Raw genomic sequence first — 14,516 nt, 5'->3', positions numbered from 1 at the left:
ATAAAATTACTTATCCAGTTGTCAGAGGGGTTAAATATGTTCCATTGATGGCAATTGTTGTGTGACTCTAAATCTATTTTGTGTGTGTGTGTTTGCTTTGATTTGCTATTTAGTTAGGGTCACAAAAAAGTTTTCCTAACATAGGTAGGACCTTTTGGCAAGTGGCGGGAATTAGGTTTAGATTAAGTTAATGGTTAGGGTTAGGCATTTAATTGTAATTGTAAGAGTGATGATAAGAGGCTATTATGTCTCTGCATTATGTCAATGAAAGGTCTAACAAGAATAGAAATATGAACCTGTGTGTGTGTGTGTGTGTGAATGCATGTGAACAAAAATATTTTAGGATCTGACTTTATAACCCCCTAAGCCTTCCAAACATTTACAGCAGCCTCCTCTCACATAATTAAGGATAAGTCAATTTTCCCTAACTACACATCTTTTAGACTTATCTGTTAGAAAGTTCATGCTATTATCTTTAATTGGCCCAAAGTACAATGTAGGCCTACACCTATATTACATAGTGTACAAACAGCATTTTTACTTATCATGTTCCACAATATAAACAAACAACAGCAGGTTAAAAAAAGGTTATCACCTTTATTTAAGCTACTTAATTTTAGCAAATGTCCTGTTTCAGCAGGAAAGGCATCTGGCGAAAAACAAAAAAAACTCATTCCAAATCAACGTGTGGAACACGTTCTGGTACTGTGCACCCCTGAAGGGAGACGCTGAAAGCTGTTGATCTTTTGCTAGGATAAGCATTCTTTAGGTAAACAAAATCAAACCACACATTTTTACATTTACAGATGATCTGTACAAATACATAAGTGTCCATAGGAGTCAGATTCTAAAAAATGAAAGTAGGTATGCAGGTACACAAAAGCCATGTAGAGATTCCTGTTAGTTCTTCAACCAGTCTTACATCAAAAGCTCTTGAAGATGAGTTGAGATCAGCATGCATTGATCACTGGAACCAGATGTTACATTGATAAATGGCAGCCTTGTAGTTTCACACTGACAGGTGTTGATTTCTGGGGAGCTTCATATTTAAGTCACTGATGGATCTTGCACTAGTGCAGTTCCATGTTTTCCCTGAATGATGCAAGGAATAACCGGAAGGACCAGGTGTGCCACTAGTCAAATCACAAACCATTTATGTCCTACGGCAATAATGCTTTCTGTAGAATTTGGCAGCAGGGCCATTTCACCTACATGCACATATAACCATCCGTTCTCTTTGGTATCAATTGAAATACACACTACCACTGAGAGTCTCATCAAACTGTTTCTGATTTCAATCAAATGTTTGACTGATCATGCATCTAAACATTCAACAGAATTAAAAAACAAATGTTTTTTATCAAGCCCTATATATAAGAATGGAATTTTTTTAACTCACAACAAAAAAAACCAAACAAAATTAACTAGGCATTGTGACCCATGAGGTCATTAGACATGTGGAATAGAGCTTCTGAATGAAAAGAGGCTTATTTCTTGTTAGACTGTCAAAGAGTTTGAGTTTGTGTCACCTATCTAAGCTGGGGGCCCGATTTCTCATGATCTGTCTATGGTCTGAGCCACAGGGAGAATAAATGTTTATTGAGTGTGATTGTCTCTCCCTCACTATTTAACACCAACTGCACCCCTGGGAAGGAGTGTGTTAGCATGCTGTCTTAAAAATAATAATATATAATTGACTTCTTGAAAAATGTGATCATACATAATCAATACATAATTGTCATACTCCTCTGTATTTATATTGCAACTATATAGTTACTTTTCTATATTCAGAAGATATAATATGTTATAATACATATAAAACATTTTTGTTACCCCTTGTGTGATATCAGAACATATCAGACTGTGGGAGTATTTCATTTTAGGTTAATTGGTGACTCCTGTCCAGGGTGGACACGCCTCTCACCCTATGACAGCAGGCTCCAGCCCCGCATGAACATGAACAGGGTAAGCAGAGAAAGATAAGAGATTAATGGTTTCAAAATATGTGATCATCCAAACAGTATAGATTTTTAAAATGAAACAATAAAGTGATGAACAAATTATTGTGTCAATAATTATAGCCCAATAATTTATTATTTATAGTGAAATGGGACATTCTATATAAAGAGTAATTTTCACATGTGGCACTTCACCTATGCTTTAGTACCTTTACTTAAGTAACCATTTGATTACAGGACTTTTACTTGAGTATTTCTATAGTGTGTTGATAATACTTTTACTTGAGTATTTACTCAATCTAAGAACGTAAAACAGTTTAAAAGCAACATATAATCATTAGTCATTTTTGAATATGTATGAGTGTTTGTAAAAGCAAAAAGCACACAACTTACTGATTTTTTAAAATTTGCGCATAAATAGAAAAGCGCTATACATTTTGTGTACATTAATGGAACTTTGCGTGCCGCTCCCATTTGTGTGTTTTGCGCATCCAGGGGAAACATTTTGAACTACGTTTCCCATGATCCACCGTAAACGGGCAACCGTAAACAGAAGAAAGCGGAAACAAAAGAGGTTTTATAGAAACACAAACACATCTCCGGCTGTTAAAGTACTCAGGGAAAAAACTACAGGCATTGACTTCGTCAGCAATAATACTGAAATTGAAAATAAAGGGTAATTCGGAGTGAGCCAAGGTGCTGCATCAGTCAACATGGCACTAAAAAGAATACAGAAGGTAAGTTAGACGAGCTAGCTTTGGCTGTCAGCTAATGGTAGCTAACTGACCCAATAACTAGAGGCTAACGTGAGAGTTCCTTTTTTACAAAAGGGATCCGGATCTGTTAACACAATTTTCAACGCCATTCCCATAATCAAATAACGTAGGGGCAGTTTTGTAACATTTCTGGGGAAATGTCGTTTGCTGACACCTACATCACACACAACGACAACAACAAAGTTTCATGTCAGATTCGCTAACAAATAGACAACATCATGTTAGCGAGTTAGCTAAGTTTCTGTCCTGTTTGGCAGCTTCCATGTCAGTCTGTCACTATTTTCTAACTCAGTAACTCAACAACTCTGCGGGTGTCTGCACCTGCACTTGTCCTCAGGGCATGTTTTGCCATCAGCCCTCTGCAGTTTTGTCGTGACTGCCGTTAAAGTTTCCCTATAGAATATTTAAAGTAGACAGACATTAGAGAGTCATTGAAAAATCAGGCGTCTCTAAACAACCACAGTGGAGGTCACAATTCAAATTTAATTCAATTTTATGTATATAGCGCCAATTCACGACAAAGTCATCGCAAGGCACTTTACAGAATAAAGTCAGGGTGAGTGGAAAGTAGAGAGAGAAAAGAAAAAGAGCAAAAAAAGCAACAACAAAACATCAGACAGGTTGGTAGGATCAGTAGCTGCACACTGGAAACCACACAGCTTCAAAGCCGGGGACACCTGCAGAAAGGGACAGAGAGAGGGAGACAGAGAAAGAGAAAGACAACTACGGGAGACAACGCACAAAGTTAATGTCGTACAGTGGTGAGAATTGTGGGGTGAGAGGAGAGGAGAGAGGGTCAAGAGGAGAAAAGTAGCTCAGTGCATTGGGGTCTGTGTCCCCTAGTAGTCTAAGCCTATAGTAGCATGACTATAACTAACTATAGCCTTTATCAATAGGAAGGTTATAAGCCGAGACTTAAAAGTAGAGAGGGAGTCTGCTTCCCGAATCTGAACTGGGAGCTGGTCCCACAGGATTGGAGCTTGACAGCTAAAGGCTCTTCCTCCCATTCTACCTGGGAAATTCTGGGAACAAGTTGGTCTGCATTCTGAGATCGAAGTGGTCTACTGGGATGATATGGGACTATGAGGTCTTTTAGATATGAAGGACTGTTTAGAGCTTTATATGTAAAAAGCGGGGTTTTAAATTTTATTCTAGATTTAATGGGGTTAGGGAGAGAAGCTAGTGAAGGTGAAATATGATCTCTCTTGCTAGTTCCAGTCAGCACTCTTGGTGCAGCATTTTGGATTAATTGCAAGCTCTTTAGGGAGTTACTGGGGCATCCTGAAAGTAGGGAATTACAGTAGTCCAACCTAGAAGTAATAAATACATGGACTAGCTTTTCAGCATCACTTTGAGACAGGATGCTCCTAATTTTGGCAATCTTCCGTAGGTGGAAGAAGGCTGTTCTAGAGATTTGTTTTATATGTGAGGTAAAGGACAAATCCTGGTCAAAAATAACTCCAAGGTTCCTTGCAGTAGTACCGAAGGAGCTATGCAATCTAGAGTAACGATATGGTTGAACAGCTTATTTCTGAGATTTTTGGGCCAAAATACTATGACTTCAGTTTTGTCTGAGTTCAGATTTAAAACGTATTTTTTTTCATCTGGTCCCATAGATAGAAAAAGCTGTGTATCGTCAGCATAGCAATGGGAATTTATGGAGTGTTTACTAGTAATGTTGCCTAAAGGAGACATATATAGTAAAAAGTATTGGTCCTAACACAGAGCCTTGTGGAACTCCATAGCTAACCTTTGTGTGCATGGAGGATTCATCATTAACATGAACAAATTGAAATCTATCAGATAGATAAGATTTAAACCAACCTAGTGCTGTTTCTGTACTATGATGAACTCTAAATCCTGACTGAAAGTCTTCATACAAATTATTCCTATGAAGGTGATCACATAATTGTTTTGCAACTACTTTTTCAATTATTTTAGAAAGAAAGGGGAGATTAGATATTAGTCTGTAATTGGCTAAAACACCTGGGTCAAGACAGGGTTTTTTAAGTAGTGGTTTAATTACAGCTACCTTATAGGCCTGTGCTACATAACCTGTTTCTAAAGATAGATGGATGATATCTAATAAAAACGTATTCGATATCATTATAGTTGTCTGCTACACCCTATAGTTGGAATAGGGTCTAGCAGACACGTTGGTTTAGATGAGGTAATAATTGTAGTTGTCTCAGTGAGATCTATGGGTAAAAAGCAGTCTAAGGTGGATTGGGGCCTTATTGATGATTCTAGCACTGTTGTACATGCTGATCTATCTGTAATATTATCATATCTGGTGAATTCTTTCGCTAATAGCTACAATTTTATTCATAAAAAAAGTCATGAAGTCATTGCTGCTTAGAGTTAAGAGAATACCAGGCTCACCACAACTGAGGCTCTTAGTCAGCCTGGCTACAGTGCTGAACAGAAACCAAGAGCAAACTATACCATGGACATCACCTCTTCTGGTTTACTGCCTTCTTTTTCAGAGGGGCAACACTATCGAGTATTGTACGTAGTGAAGCTGCAGAATTGTCAACAAGATAATCAACTTGTGCAGGAGTAACATTAAGGAGGCTAATTTCCACTGTATTGACATATAGTGAAGCAAATGAAGAAAGAATCGTTTCTTTAAATTTGTTTACAGCTTTTTCACTTAGTCACCTGCTGTAGTGGAGTTGGTTTCTAACTGGTGTATAGTCCATTATTGTAGATTCCAATGAAGAGAGTTATGAGGGAAATATTGTTAAATTATTCGTTCCAATGCCATATAATGAATTAAACGCAGTGTTGAGGGAGTTACTGTCAGCATCTACATGGATGTTAAAGTCAGTTTATCATGATTAACTCCTCTTGTGTTCATTTTTGGTTTATATAGTTTATTTGCAAAGAAAGCAAATAAAGGAAGCATATATAAATCACTTCACTGCTGCACTGAGTAATTTTATGAGTTGGGGTGAAAAGGCACCTGTCTTCAAATATAAATATTTGGCTGCTATCTATTATCAGATACATCATTATTGGAAAGTCTCATGTTGTACAAACAGAGTGGAATCTTAAAGGTAAATCAGTAGAAAAGCCTTTGCAGTATTACCTATAAAGGTTGATTTAAAAATAAAATTAATTAAATTACATATGATTAGTACCTGCTTAACAAAAAATTAACTGCAGATCTTTTGTTTTTTTTGGAGCAGGAGCTGCAAGACCTGCAGAGAGACCCTCCAGCACAGTGTTCTGCTGGACCAGTGGGGGATGACCGTAAGTACAGTTACACACACACACACAAATACACACAGTGTCTCCCCTGAGTTTATTTGAAAGTGGCAGCTTCCCACTGCCTGCTTCATGTTTAACATGAGGTAAAAAGACTATTGTGATTCAGTTTCAATGGATTTGCAAAAAAGTATCAAAGTGGCTAATTGTCGAAGTATATTTAGTCCTAGAGAATCTTTGCCCAGTTTTGCTACTCAGTTATATGTGTGGTGGTACAGGACGCAAACAATGACGTAAGCTTTGAAGCTATATGTCTATGACAGCAGGGTTATCAGAGAGATTCGGTTGAAAAAAATCTTTCAGTCAGTTTCATGGGTTACGATTTAAATATTACAGGAGCTGACAGTGCGTGCAAGCATCACTGAAGCCATACACTATCTTGAGCAACTCACAGTTTTTACACTAGCTTTACCAGAGTCAAAGATTGAGTAAAGCAGGTACAGTGTTCTGTAACTGATGGATGATGATATTAGAATGTGGTGTCTCGGATATGTACAGCTCACATTCTACTGTGTTTCTCTCTTTCTCCTTTAATTACTTATAGTGTTTCACTGGCAAGCGACCATAATGGGTCCGGTGAGTATTACTATAGCACTCACATACACATTTCCATTCTTACTCTAGTACATTTGCATTTCCTTTTAATAGTTTTGCATCAGCTTGTGTGACTTCTGCTGACTAGGAGCTTGCTGTTCAATTGACTTTGAGTCTTGCCTGACTTTAAAGATCATGCAGAATTTAAAAGAAGGGTTTACTGGAATTCCACAATATTTGTGTTGGGTGCACAGTCATGACACTTACAGTCGCCGAGGAAGACTGTACAATATCTTTGGTTTGGAATGTGATAGTACTGTGAGGTCAGACTAAAAGTAACACAACAGAAAAAGAATAAAATGCCCAGTAGGTGCAACGTGACAATAAATACAAGCAATCAGGCTGGAATCAGGTTGGAAACAAATCAGAAGTTTATTTAAATTACCCAAACCACTTTAGTTGGACATAAAGATGTAAGTGTGTATAGCTGAAGTCCCTCAGTGAATAGGAAAACTGTTGGCACTGCTGATACACCAGTACAAACTTTTGGGTGGGGAAGGCATTTTGAACTTTAATACAATACCTTGAAAAGTATTTATGATATCTGACCATTTTTAATAAAAGAAACTGACAATATTGTGTGTCTACTGTAAAGTTCAAGATTTTTGTCAAACAAATATTAAAACCAAGTTACAGAGAAGGCTGGTCTGTGGATTTGTACTTTGCTACAAAGCTTCATTTGAGTTTGCATAATACTTTCTTTGTTCACACATACCTTGAGAGGTAGGCTGTGTCATTTGTCATGGCAGCTCTAGTATATTCCACTTTGCTGTTATGTTGAAAAATATATTTGTAAGAAATACTGCTTTTCTCTTTAATTTAAGCCTGTAAAATTACTAACTTTTCTAATTAACTAATACAAAGTATTTACTTTTTTACTTCAAAATCTATTTTTAATTTCAATACCATTTAAAATGTAGACTGTTACTGACTTTAGTTTCATGAAGAGTAAGAATTTCAATGCAATGAAGCCACTGTATTAAGCTGTGGATTTTTAAGGGTAAAATTAAAGGACAAGTTTACCAGGAAAAACATTTACAGCTCATTCATGCTGCTGATTGGCTGAAAGTGCTGTTGGTAGTGGTACCAGTTTATCAATACCGAGGCTTTGCAATATACAGTTATTCACAATAACTGTGATATTAAAAAAATATATTATTTATCACAACAGGATGACACAAATGTCATCCTGTTGTGTCACACACAACACACACTCTTGTTTCCTCCAAGTCCATTTAGTGTCAGTTGTTTAACAGCCTTTTCGCACATCTATAAAGTGTAGCTATTCAATTTGTACAGTTATAGTTACAGATTCTCTGTCCACCTCCGTAACCTCGTAATTTAGACTATTTAATTTGTCACCGAAGAGAAAAAAACACAATAACCAAAGCTGAAGATGAATTTGACTGACGTTATTATGAGTTGTTCATCACATTTTCTATAGATATTGCAATAATATTGTTTTTGTGAATTGTTTTGCCCACTATTATCATATAGTAAAAATCTGATGTTGTAACAGCCATAATTTATAGACTGATCTTATAGAAGTTAATTTGCATGGGCCATCACACAGTGAATCAATTTTCTGTTGATTATGTTTGTTCAAATCCAGTAGAGCTTGTAGCTGTCACTGCTAGTTTGGTGTTAGCCTGAGCCTGTGTGTGTGTGTGTGTGTGTGTGTGTGTGTGTGTGTGTGTGTGTGTGTTTATATTCTTTAATTTCACTTTGCAACTCATCCCACTTGCATATAAAACAACAGTCCCCCATAAATCTTACCCGCCCTTTTAGTGTGAACATGGGCTGGTTCTTCTTTAGTAGGAAATGTTTAACTGACAGAAATATCTCCCATGTCTTTAGGGTGACAGTCCTTACCAAGGAGGAGTGTTCTTTCTCACAATCCACTTCCCCACCGATTACCCATTCAAGCCACCAAAGGTAAGAGCTGCGGTGGTTGCTGTGGCATTACGCCGTCATATTGTGGACATTTTCATGGTCGTTGTGCAGTCACTTCCTGAAAGCTTCTGTTTAATGACATATATAAATGCTTATAGTAGTTGTACATTCTGCGACCTTGTAAGTGCTTTCGGAAAACAAGAATAAACAACACTGATGATAAAGTATATTTAAAAATATTGCTGCCTTCATTGTGTTGCATTGCTAACCATTTCAGCTGTGTAATGAGATTGTAGTAGTTAGAGTTGCTTATCCAAGTCATCACACTTCACTGTCTAGACACAGTACTGTGTTGTAAATGTTATTTAACCCTTTAATAGTTTTTTCATCACATAAATGACTAACAATACTATCTTTTAGAAATGTTACCAGATTTTATAAAAGTTAAATCTCTCCCTTTTACAATAGTATCGTCATTCGGTAGATCCTCATTTCCTTTTCTTGTGATGAGTCTTAAACTAGGCATAAATCCAAATTGAACTTAAACACATCCATGTGCAGAGGGTATAGAGAAGAATCACCCTTTTGGATGTGCTGGGGAGGGCAAACGACCTAAGCCACTGGCAGTGAAGTGAGAGCAAGGTCTGTGGTGTGTCCCGGCCAAGCCAGGTCCTCCCTCTTTTCAACAAAACAATGATTAATGCTCAATTTAATTTCAGAAAAATGCCGCCAGATGACATCACTCAGAGGAATCTTCAGATTATGTCATCTCATTGGTCACACTGGACCAATGAAGTTGTAATCAACTTGTTTTTTCAGAGCTCCCCCAGATAATATTATCTGAACTCCTAATCATTTAAAACTCCTCCGTGTGATGTCATCTGGAGGCATTTTTCAGCCAGAAGAAGAGAAATATTTTAAAATAGGAAAGTCATAGAGAAGTTTCTAAGCATTATTTTATATTCACACCCTAAACTAAAGCCATGGGGAGCAAGTCAGATGTCAGTTCTTACCTTCCAATCTGATGAAGTTTTAAATGGTAAATGTTCTGCACTTATGTAGCACTTTTCTACCTATTGGCACTCACAGTGTTTTACACTGCTTCTTATTCCCCCGTTCGCACTCACAATCACACACACACTCATAGACCGATGGGGTTTTACAAAGTAAAATGTTCAAAAAATGAAGGGTGTGAATACTTTGTGAAGGGATTGTAGATAACAGCCTACTACATTGTGGTGCCAAGTTTCAGCTTTATTTTCAGTAGGTTTAAATCAGTATAGAAAGAATTGTCTTTAAAACATATTATAGTTGCCCAAGATTAGGGGATCAATCAAATTGAACAGATGCTCATGAATTCAAACTAAATTATATGAATAATTATTGTTATCTCCTTCACTTGCATAGTCACTTCTTTAGTGTTCATGTTAACTCCTTAGTCTCAGTGACAGTTACAGGCTAGTAGCCGTACTACTCATAACCTGGACCTGGACAAAGCTCAGGCAGCTGACATTTTTGCTCTTCTAAACCTGAGACTGGTCTCCACTCCCCCGACCCACAACGCTGGTAACAACCTGGATCTCATTCTCACCCGGAACTGCACCACAGACAACACCGTATCACTCCTCTGCATTTATCAGATCACTTCTTCATTCGGCTCAAAGTCTTCATCCCTAGAACTTAGCATTCTCCTACCAAACTTGTAACATTCTGCCTCAGGTCTCTCAACCCTGAGCAGTTCTCTTCACTGGTCTCTGCAACTCTGTCCCCACCACAAGACCCCTCCACCCTCGATACAGATGCAGCCACGGACAGCCTCTGCAATACACTCTCATCTTGTCTGGATAGGCTCTGCCCCGAGTTTTCTAGACCTGCTCATCCCTTCTAATCCATGGCTAACCGCCTGGATCCATGAGCAGCGCACCATGCTCAGGAGTGCTGAGAGGAAAAAATCCAAGACTCCATCTGCTCTTGCCAAGTTTCAGGGCCTGCTTGTGTCTTTTTCTCACAGTGTCACCAGGGCAAAGACTGAATACTACCAGGAGAAGCTTAGCAAAACAACGGACACCAGAAAGCTGTTCTCCACTTTCAAATCACTCATCTACCCACCTCCACTTTCTCCATCCACCTCCCTCACCGCCGACGACTTAGCCGGCTTCTTTACTAATAAGGTAGCAGCCATCAGCTCACAGTTCTCTCCTCTAGTTGATGACCTCTCGCTAACTTCTTCCAACAGCATCGCTCTCCTCGTTTTCACCTCTGACTGAGGATGACGTATCCACCCTTCTCCTCTCAAACCATCCGACCACCTGCTCTATGGATCTGATCCCTTCAACTCACCTTCAAGCAGTTGCACCCGCACAAATGCCAGCTATTTCACGAATCATCAACACATCTCTCACAACAGGCACTTTTCCGACCTCATTCAAGCAGGCTGCTTAAGAGACCTTCTCTTTATCCCTCCCTCGTGGAGAATTACTGAGCCGTCTCTCTTCTTCCATCGAGCTACCAAACTCTGCAGGCTCAGCAAACTCACTCCCAATACCTAAAAAAACTGCTGAAAACACAACTCTTCAGCACCTTCCTATGCACTTAAATCTATTAAAAAACAAAATAATCCTTCCTTTCTGCTTCTTCTTGCACTTGCATCTCATGAAACGTTAACACTTTTCTGATAGGACTTTGCTTTGATGTTTTCTCCTTGACTTAGATTTTTGCTGCCTTGTACTCCACTTGTAAGTCGCTTTGGATAAAAGCGTCTGCTAAGTGACTAAATGTAATTGTAAATGTAATGTAACTCATCCTTAGTTTTTCATATGGGATGTACTGGAACTCAGCCTGAAGAACACCTCAGTACGTCTTGCAGTGTTCTCCTTCAAATGTATGTTTTTTTGTTTTACAGGTAGCATTTACAACAAAGATTTATCACCCAAATATAAACAGCAATGGCAGTATTTGTTTGGACATTCTACGGTCACAGTGGTCTCCAGCTCTAACAGTGTCTAAAGGTAATTACAGTGTCCTGATGCCACCGTATCAACTACAACTACAACAACACGACAACTCCACTAAGCTAGTAACCCTATATTTGTTTGAATGAAGCAAATCCAGTCTCAACTGCACAGTCAGCAGGTGCCCAAAAGTGACTGTTTGATGCTTTAAAGCCCTGTTGTCTGACAATTCGTCAAATTGTACTATTTTAAAATACTACTCTTCAACTACTTCTTTCATTCAAATGATGAAAGGATATATTCAACCTTTAAACATTGTGATGTATTTGTGTATTAGTGTATGTACCAAACATTACGATTAATGTTATTACCACTGTGTAAAGCTGTTTTTATGACTATAAACAGTCGCCTCATTCTTGTTGAGTTTATACATTGATAAGAAAACGCTCCATCATGATACAAAATTGAATGTTTGTTTACTATAACACATATTAGACTTTTTGTAATTTATATAATGTATAATATAAGTTTATGGCCAGTGTTGCTCAGATATATGAAATGGTTCTTAGCTGTGGAAAAATGTATACTTTATATCTCAAGATGCACGTTGTGTCATGATCTAGAGCTCGTAGTATATATTCTGCGAAGAGATGGTGTCAAAGCCTCAGGTCACGCAGAGTCATTGAACAGGTCTGTCTGCAGTGCAGAGATACGACTTTTTGAGTGAGGGCCTTCCCTTCTAACCAATTAGAGAATTTCATTGATTTGTGCCTGGATCATTCTCATTTAGCGTAATTTAATCACAGAGACGACTTTAAGCACGTGGCAGAACTGGGTGGAGCAGAGTTGATCATGCACAGTGGATCGTTCACTCAAACCAAGCAGTCAATAAAACGATAATAGTCCATCTCTATGCTAAAATTTACTTAGTACATATATCACTGAAATGGAATGTTGGAATAGAAGTTCAATTGGTCTGTGGATATTACAAGACATGATGTAGTGGACTGGAAAATTTTAGATGTAACTACACATGTGCTGGGCAGAAAGGTTTAAGCTAATTCCCTGTATGACTGCACAGGATCTATAGAGAGAAGCCTGCAGGGGAGTACATGCATGCATTGGAGTACTATGAGCTGACTTTGCAAGGTGCCATTATACCACAATTACTATTTAATCTTAGTTATTTATTTTCCAAGTTCATGAAATAAAAAAGTGACATTGCATTAATCACTCCTGCCAGGAATTCCTGATGTTGCAATTGGAACTATTAATTTAACCAATCAAATCAGGGAACTTTATGCAATTTAAAACATCATAAAAACATTGCAACAGGCAACACAATTTAAAAAAATATCTGTCACAAAATCAGGCATTTTAGGCTGCAACAGTCATACAAACATCTATGGAATCCTGGAGGGACTGATTAATATTAAAGAAAGTATGTAGAGTTTGATACTTTAATGCTAGTCTTTGTGGAAGTCAAGTGTAAACTCTGGCTTACTCTTCAGTCCATAATGTTGCAGTATTTGCTTTGGAAATAATTGTGCTCCAACATAAATTAGTGCTTAAAACTAACTTGAACGTTTAGTCCTCTCCAAATATAAGGCTTCTCACTCAATCCAAAATCCGAATGTTTTGCCGTGGCCTTATCTGTCCACAGGACATGCTTCCAGCAGACTTCTCCCTTATGGCTTTAAAAAAACAACTGGTTGAAAGACAGCAGTGTCTTTTTGGGGATGTTCTTTTAACTGCCATGCTTACCCTTGTCTAATGTTCCTCTGGCGGCGTAAATCCAGTTGTCAGGTCTTTCTGTTTGTCAAGGAATTTGAGTTAAAATTTGCATTTTGGTTTATAAAGCAGTGAATTGTTGTGATGCTGCTGTATTTTGAATTATGCAGAGCTCTTGGGTGGTCTAGGGCTGGTTTACGTACTGTTCCAACACCGTTCAGGTTTTTATGAACCACATATGTTACATCATTATGCACCAGGACTTGAGACATTTAATTGCATAATCCTTTGTCTGCATATTAATATGATCTTTTCATTTTCTTCTCATTCTAGTTTTGTTGTCCATATGTTCATTGCTTTGTGATCCAAACCCAGATGACCCCTTAGTTCCAGACATAGCTCACATCTATAAAAATGACAAAGACAAGTGAGTATACAAACACACACAGATTGTTTTGTACTTGGCGATGTCACTGGATATCACCCTCTTCTTTTCTCTTTTTTTCAGATACAACAAACTAGCAAAAGAATGGACCCAGAAATATGCCATGTGAAGAAAAAAACAAGATAATAAGATAACAAGATAACAAGATAATTTTATTTTCTCTCTTTTTAAGTCACAACACACTGCACATGATATTATGGAATCAGTAAGTAATCTTAGGTAACTTCCATCAAACTGTACTGTCATCAACATTATTATTAATCTGAGACCGTGACTTATACTACACGATCTGTTTTAGAAAGGAAGCAGAGGGTTTTTACTTAGAGCAGATGAGAAAGTTTGCCTTTGATTGTTGAAAATGTCAAGTTATCCAATAAAGTTTGGCATGTTGTTTTTTTGCATCAAGTAAATTCTATTTATAAAACACAAGTTTATTACAAACTGCTATAGCTGTCTTGATTTTTTTTTTTTTAAGTTTAAGGTTTGAATTATTGAATGGTTGGTGAATTGTTGAACATGAACCCCACCATATGTTAGTCAGCAACAAGTGTAATAGTGCAGCCGCATACTGTAGTTGTTATACAAGCTGCTCCATAGTTGGAACTTGTCAGCTTCAGTCTCTGCTGCATCAACAGCATAAAAAATATCCCACACTGAGCCACAGGAACATTGAAGTTAATCTGTCAATCATATAATGTACCCATCCCTAGAGTATAGCAGTGATGTTGCTTGGATTGACACAGGCAGAAAGATCAGAGTTTTAAGCTTAGAAAACTCTCCAGTGTATCTGTATTTATGCTATAGAAAGAGGTAAAATCCTATTTTCTGATCCTGTGTAAACAGTCTGTCACGTGTGTCTTTGAGGCCCGTGTGCCACTTTTTGTACTGAATTGAAGGA

The 14,516-nt window shown here is 37.8% G+C and overlaps 1 protein-coding gene across 1 annotated transcript; it reads left to right on the top strand.

Annotated features, from left to right (window-relative positions):
* The first annotated feature begins 2,491 nt into the window (after positions 1-2,491).
* ube2d1b (ubiquitin-conjugating enzyme E2D 1b) lies at positions 2,492-14,063 on the top strand. Its single transcript, XM_067510228.1, has 7 exons — positions 2,492-2,695; positions 5,926-5,989; positions 6,549-6,580; positions 8,456-8,533; positions 11,394-11,499; positions 13,507-13,600; positions 13,682-14,063. Exons 1-7 carry the CDS (start codon positions 2,672-2,674, stop codon positions 13,725-13,727), a joined length of 444 nt encoding a protein of 147 aa, XP_067366329.1. The 5' UTR covers positions 2,492-2,671; the 3' UTR covers positions 13,728-14,063.
* Positions 14,064-14,516: the final 453 nt, after the last annotated feature.

This window comes from Channa argus, chromosome 7, assembly GCF_033026475.1.
Source record: "Channa argus isolate prfri chromosome 7, Channa argus male v1.0, whole genome shotgun sequence".
Classification (NCBI taxonomy): Eukaryota; Metazoa; Chordata; class Actinopteri; order Anabantiformes; family Channidae; genus Channa; species Channa argus.
Note: the sequence above shows the minus strand (reverse complement) of the source record. Positions and strands in the feature narration are given on the sequence as shown.

Bases quoted from the DNA above. Each gene is read 5' to 3' on its own strand.
- ube2d1b (XM_067510228.1), top strand. From the start codon at position 2,672: ATGGCACTAAAAAGAATACAGAAG. The intron at 2,696-5,925 runs GTAAGTTAGACG...TTTTTGGAGCAG, and splicing joins CACTAAAAAGAATACAGAAG to GAGCTGCAAGACCTGCAGAG. The intron at 8,534-11,393 runs GTAAGAGCTGCG...TTTGTTTTACAG, and splicing joins ACCCATTCAAGCCACCAAAG to GTAGCATTTACAACAAAGAT.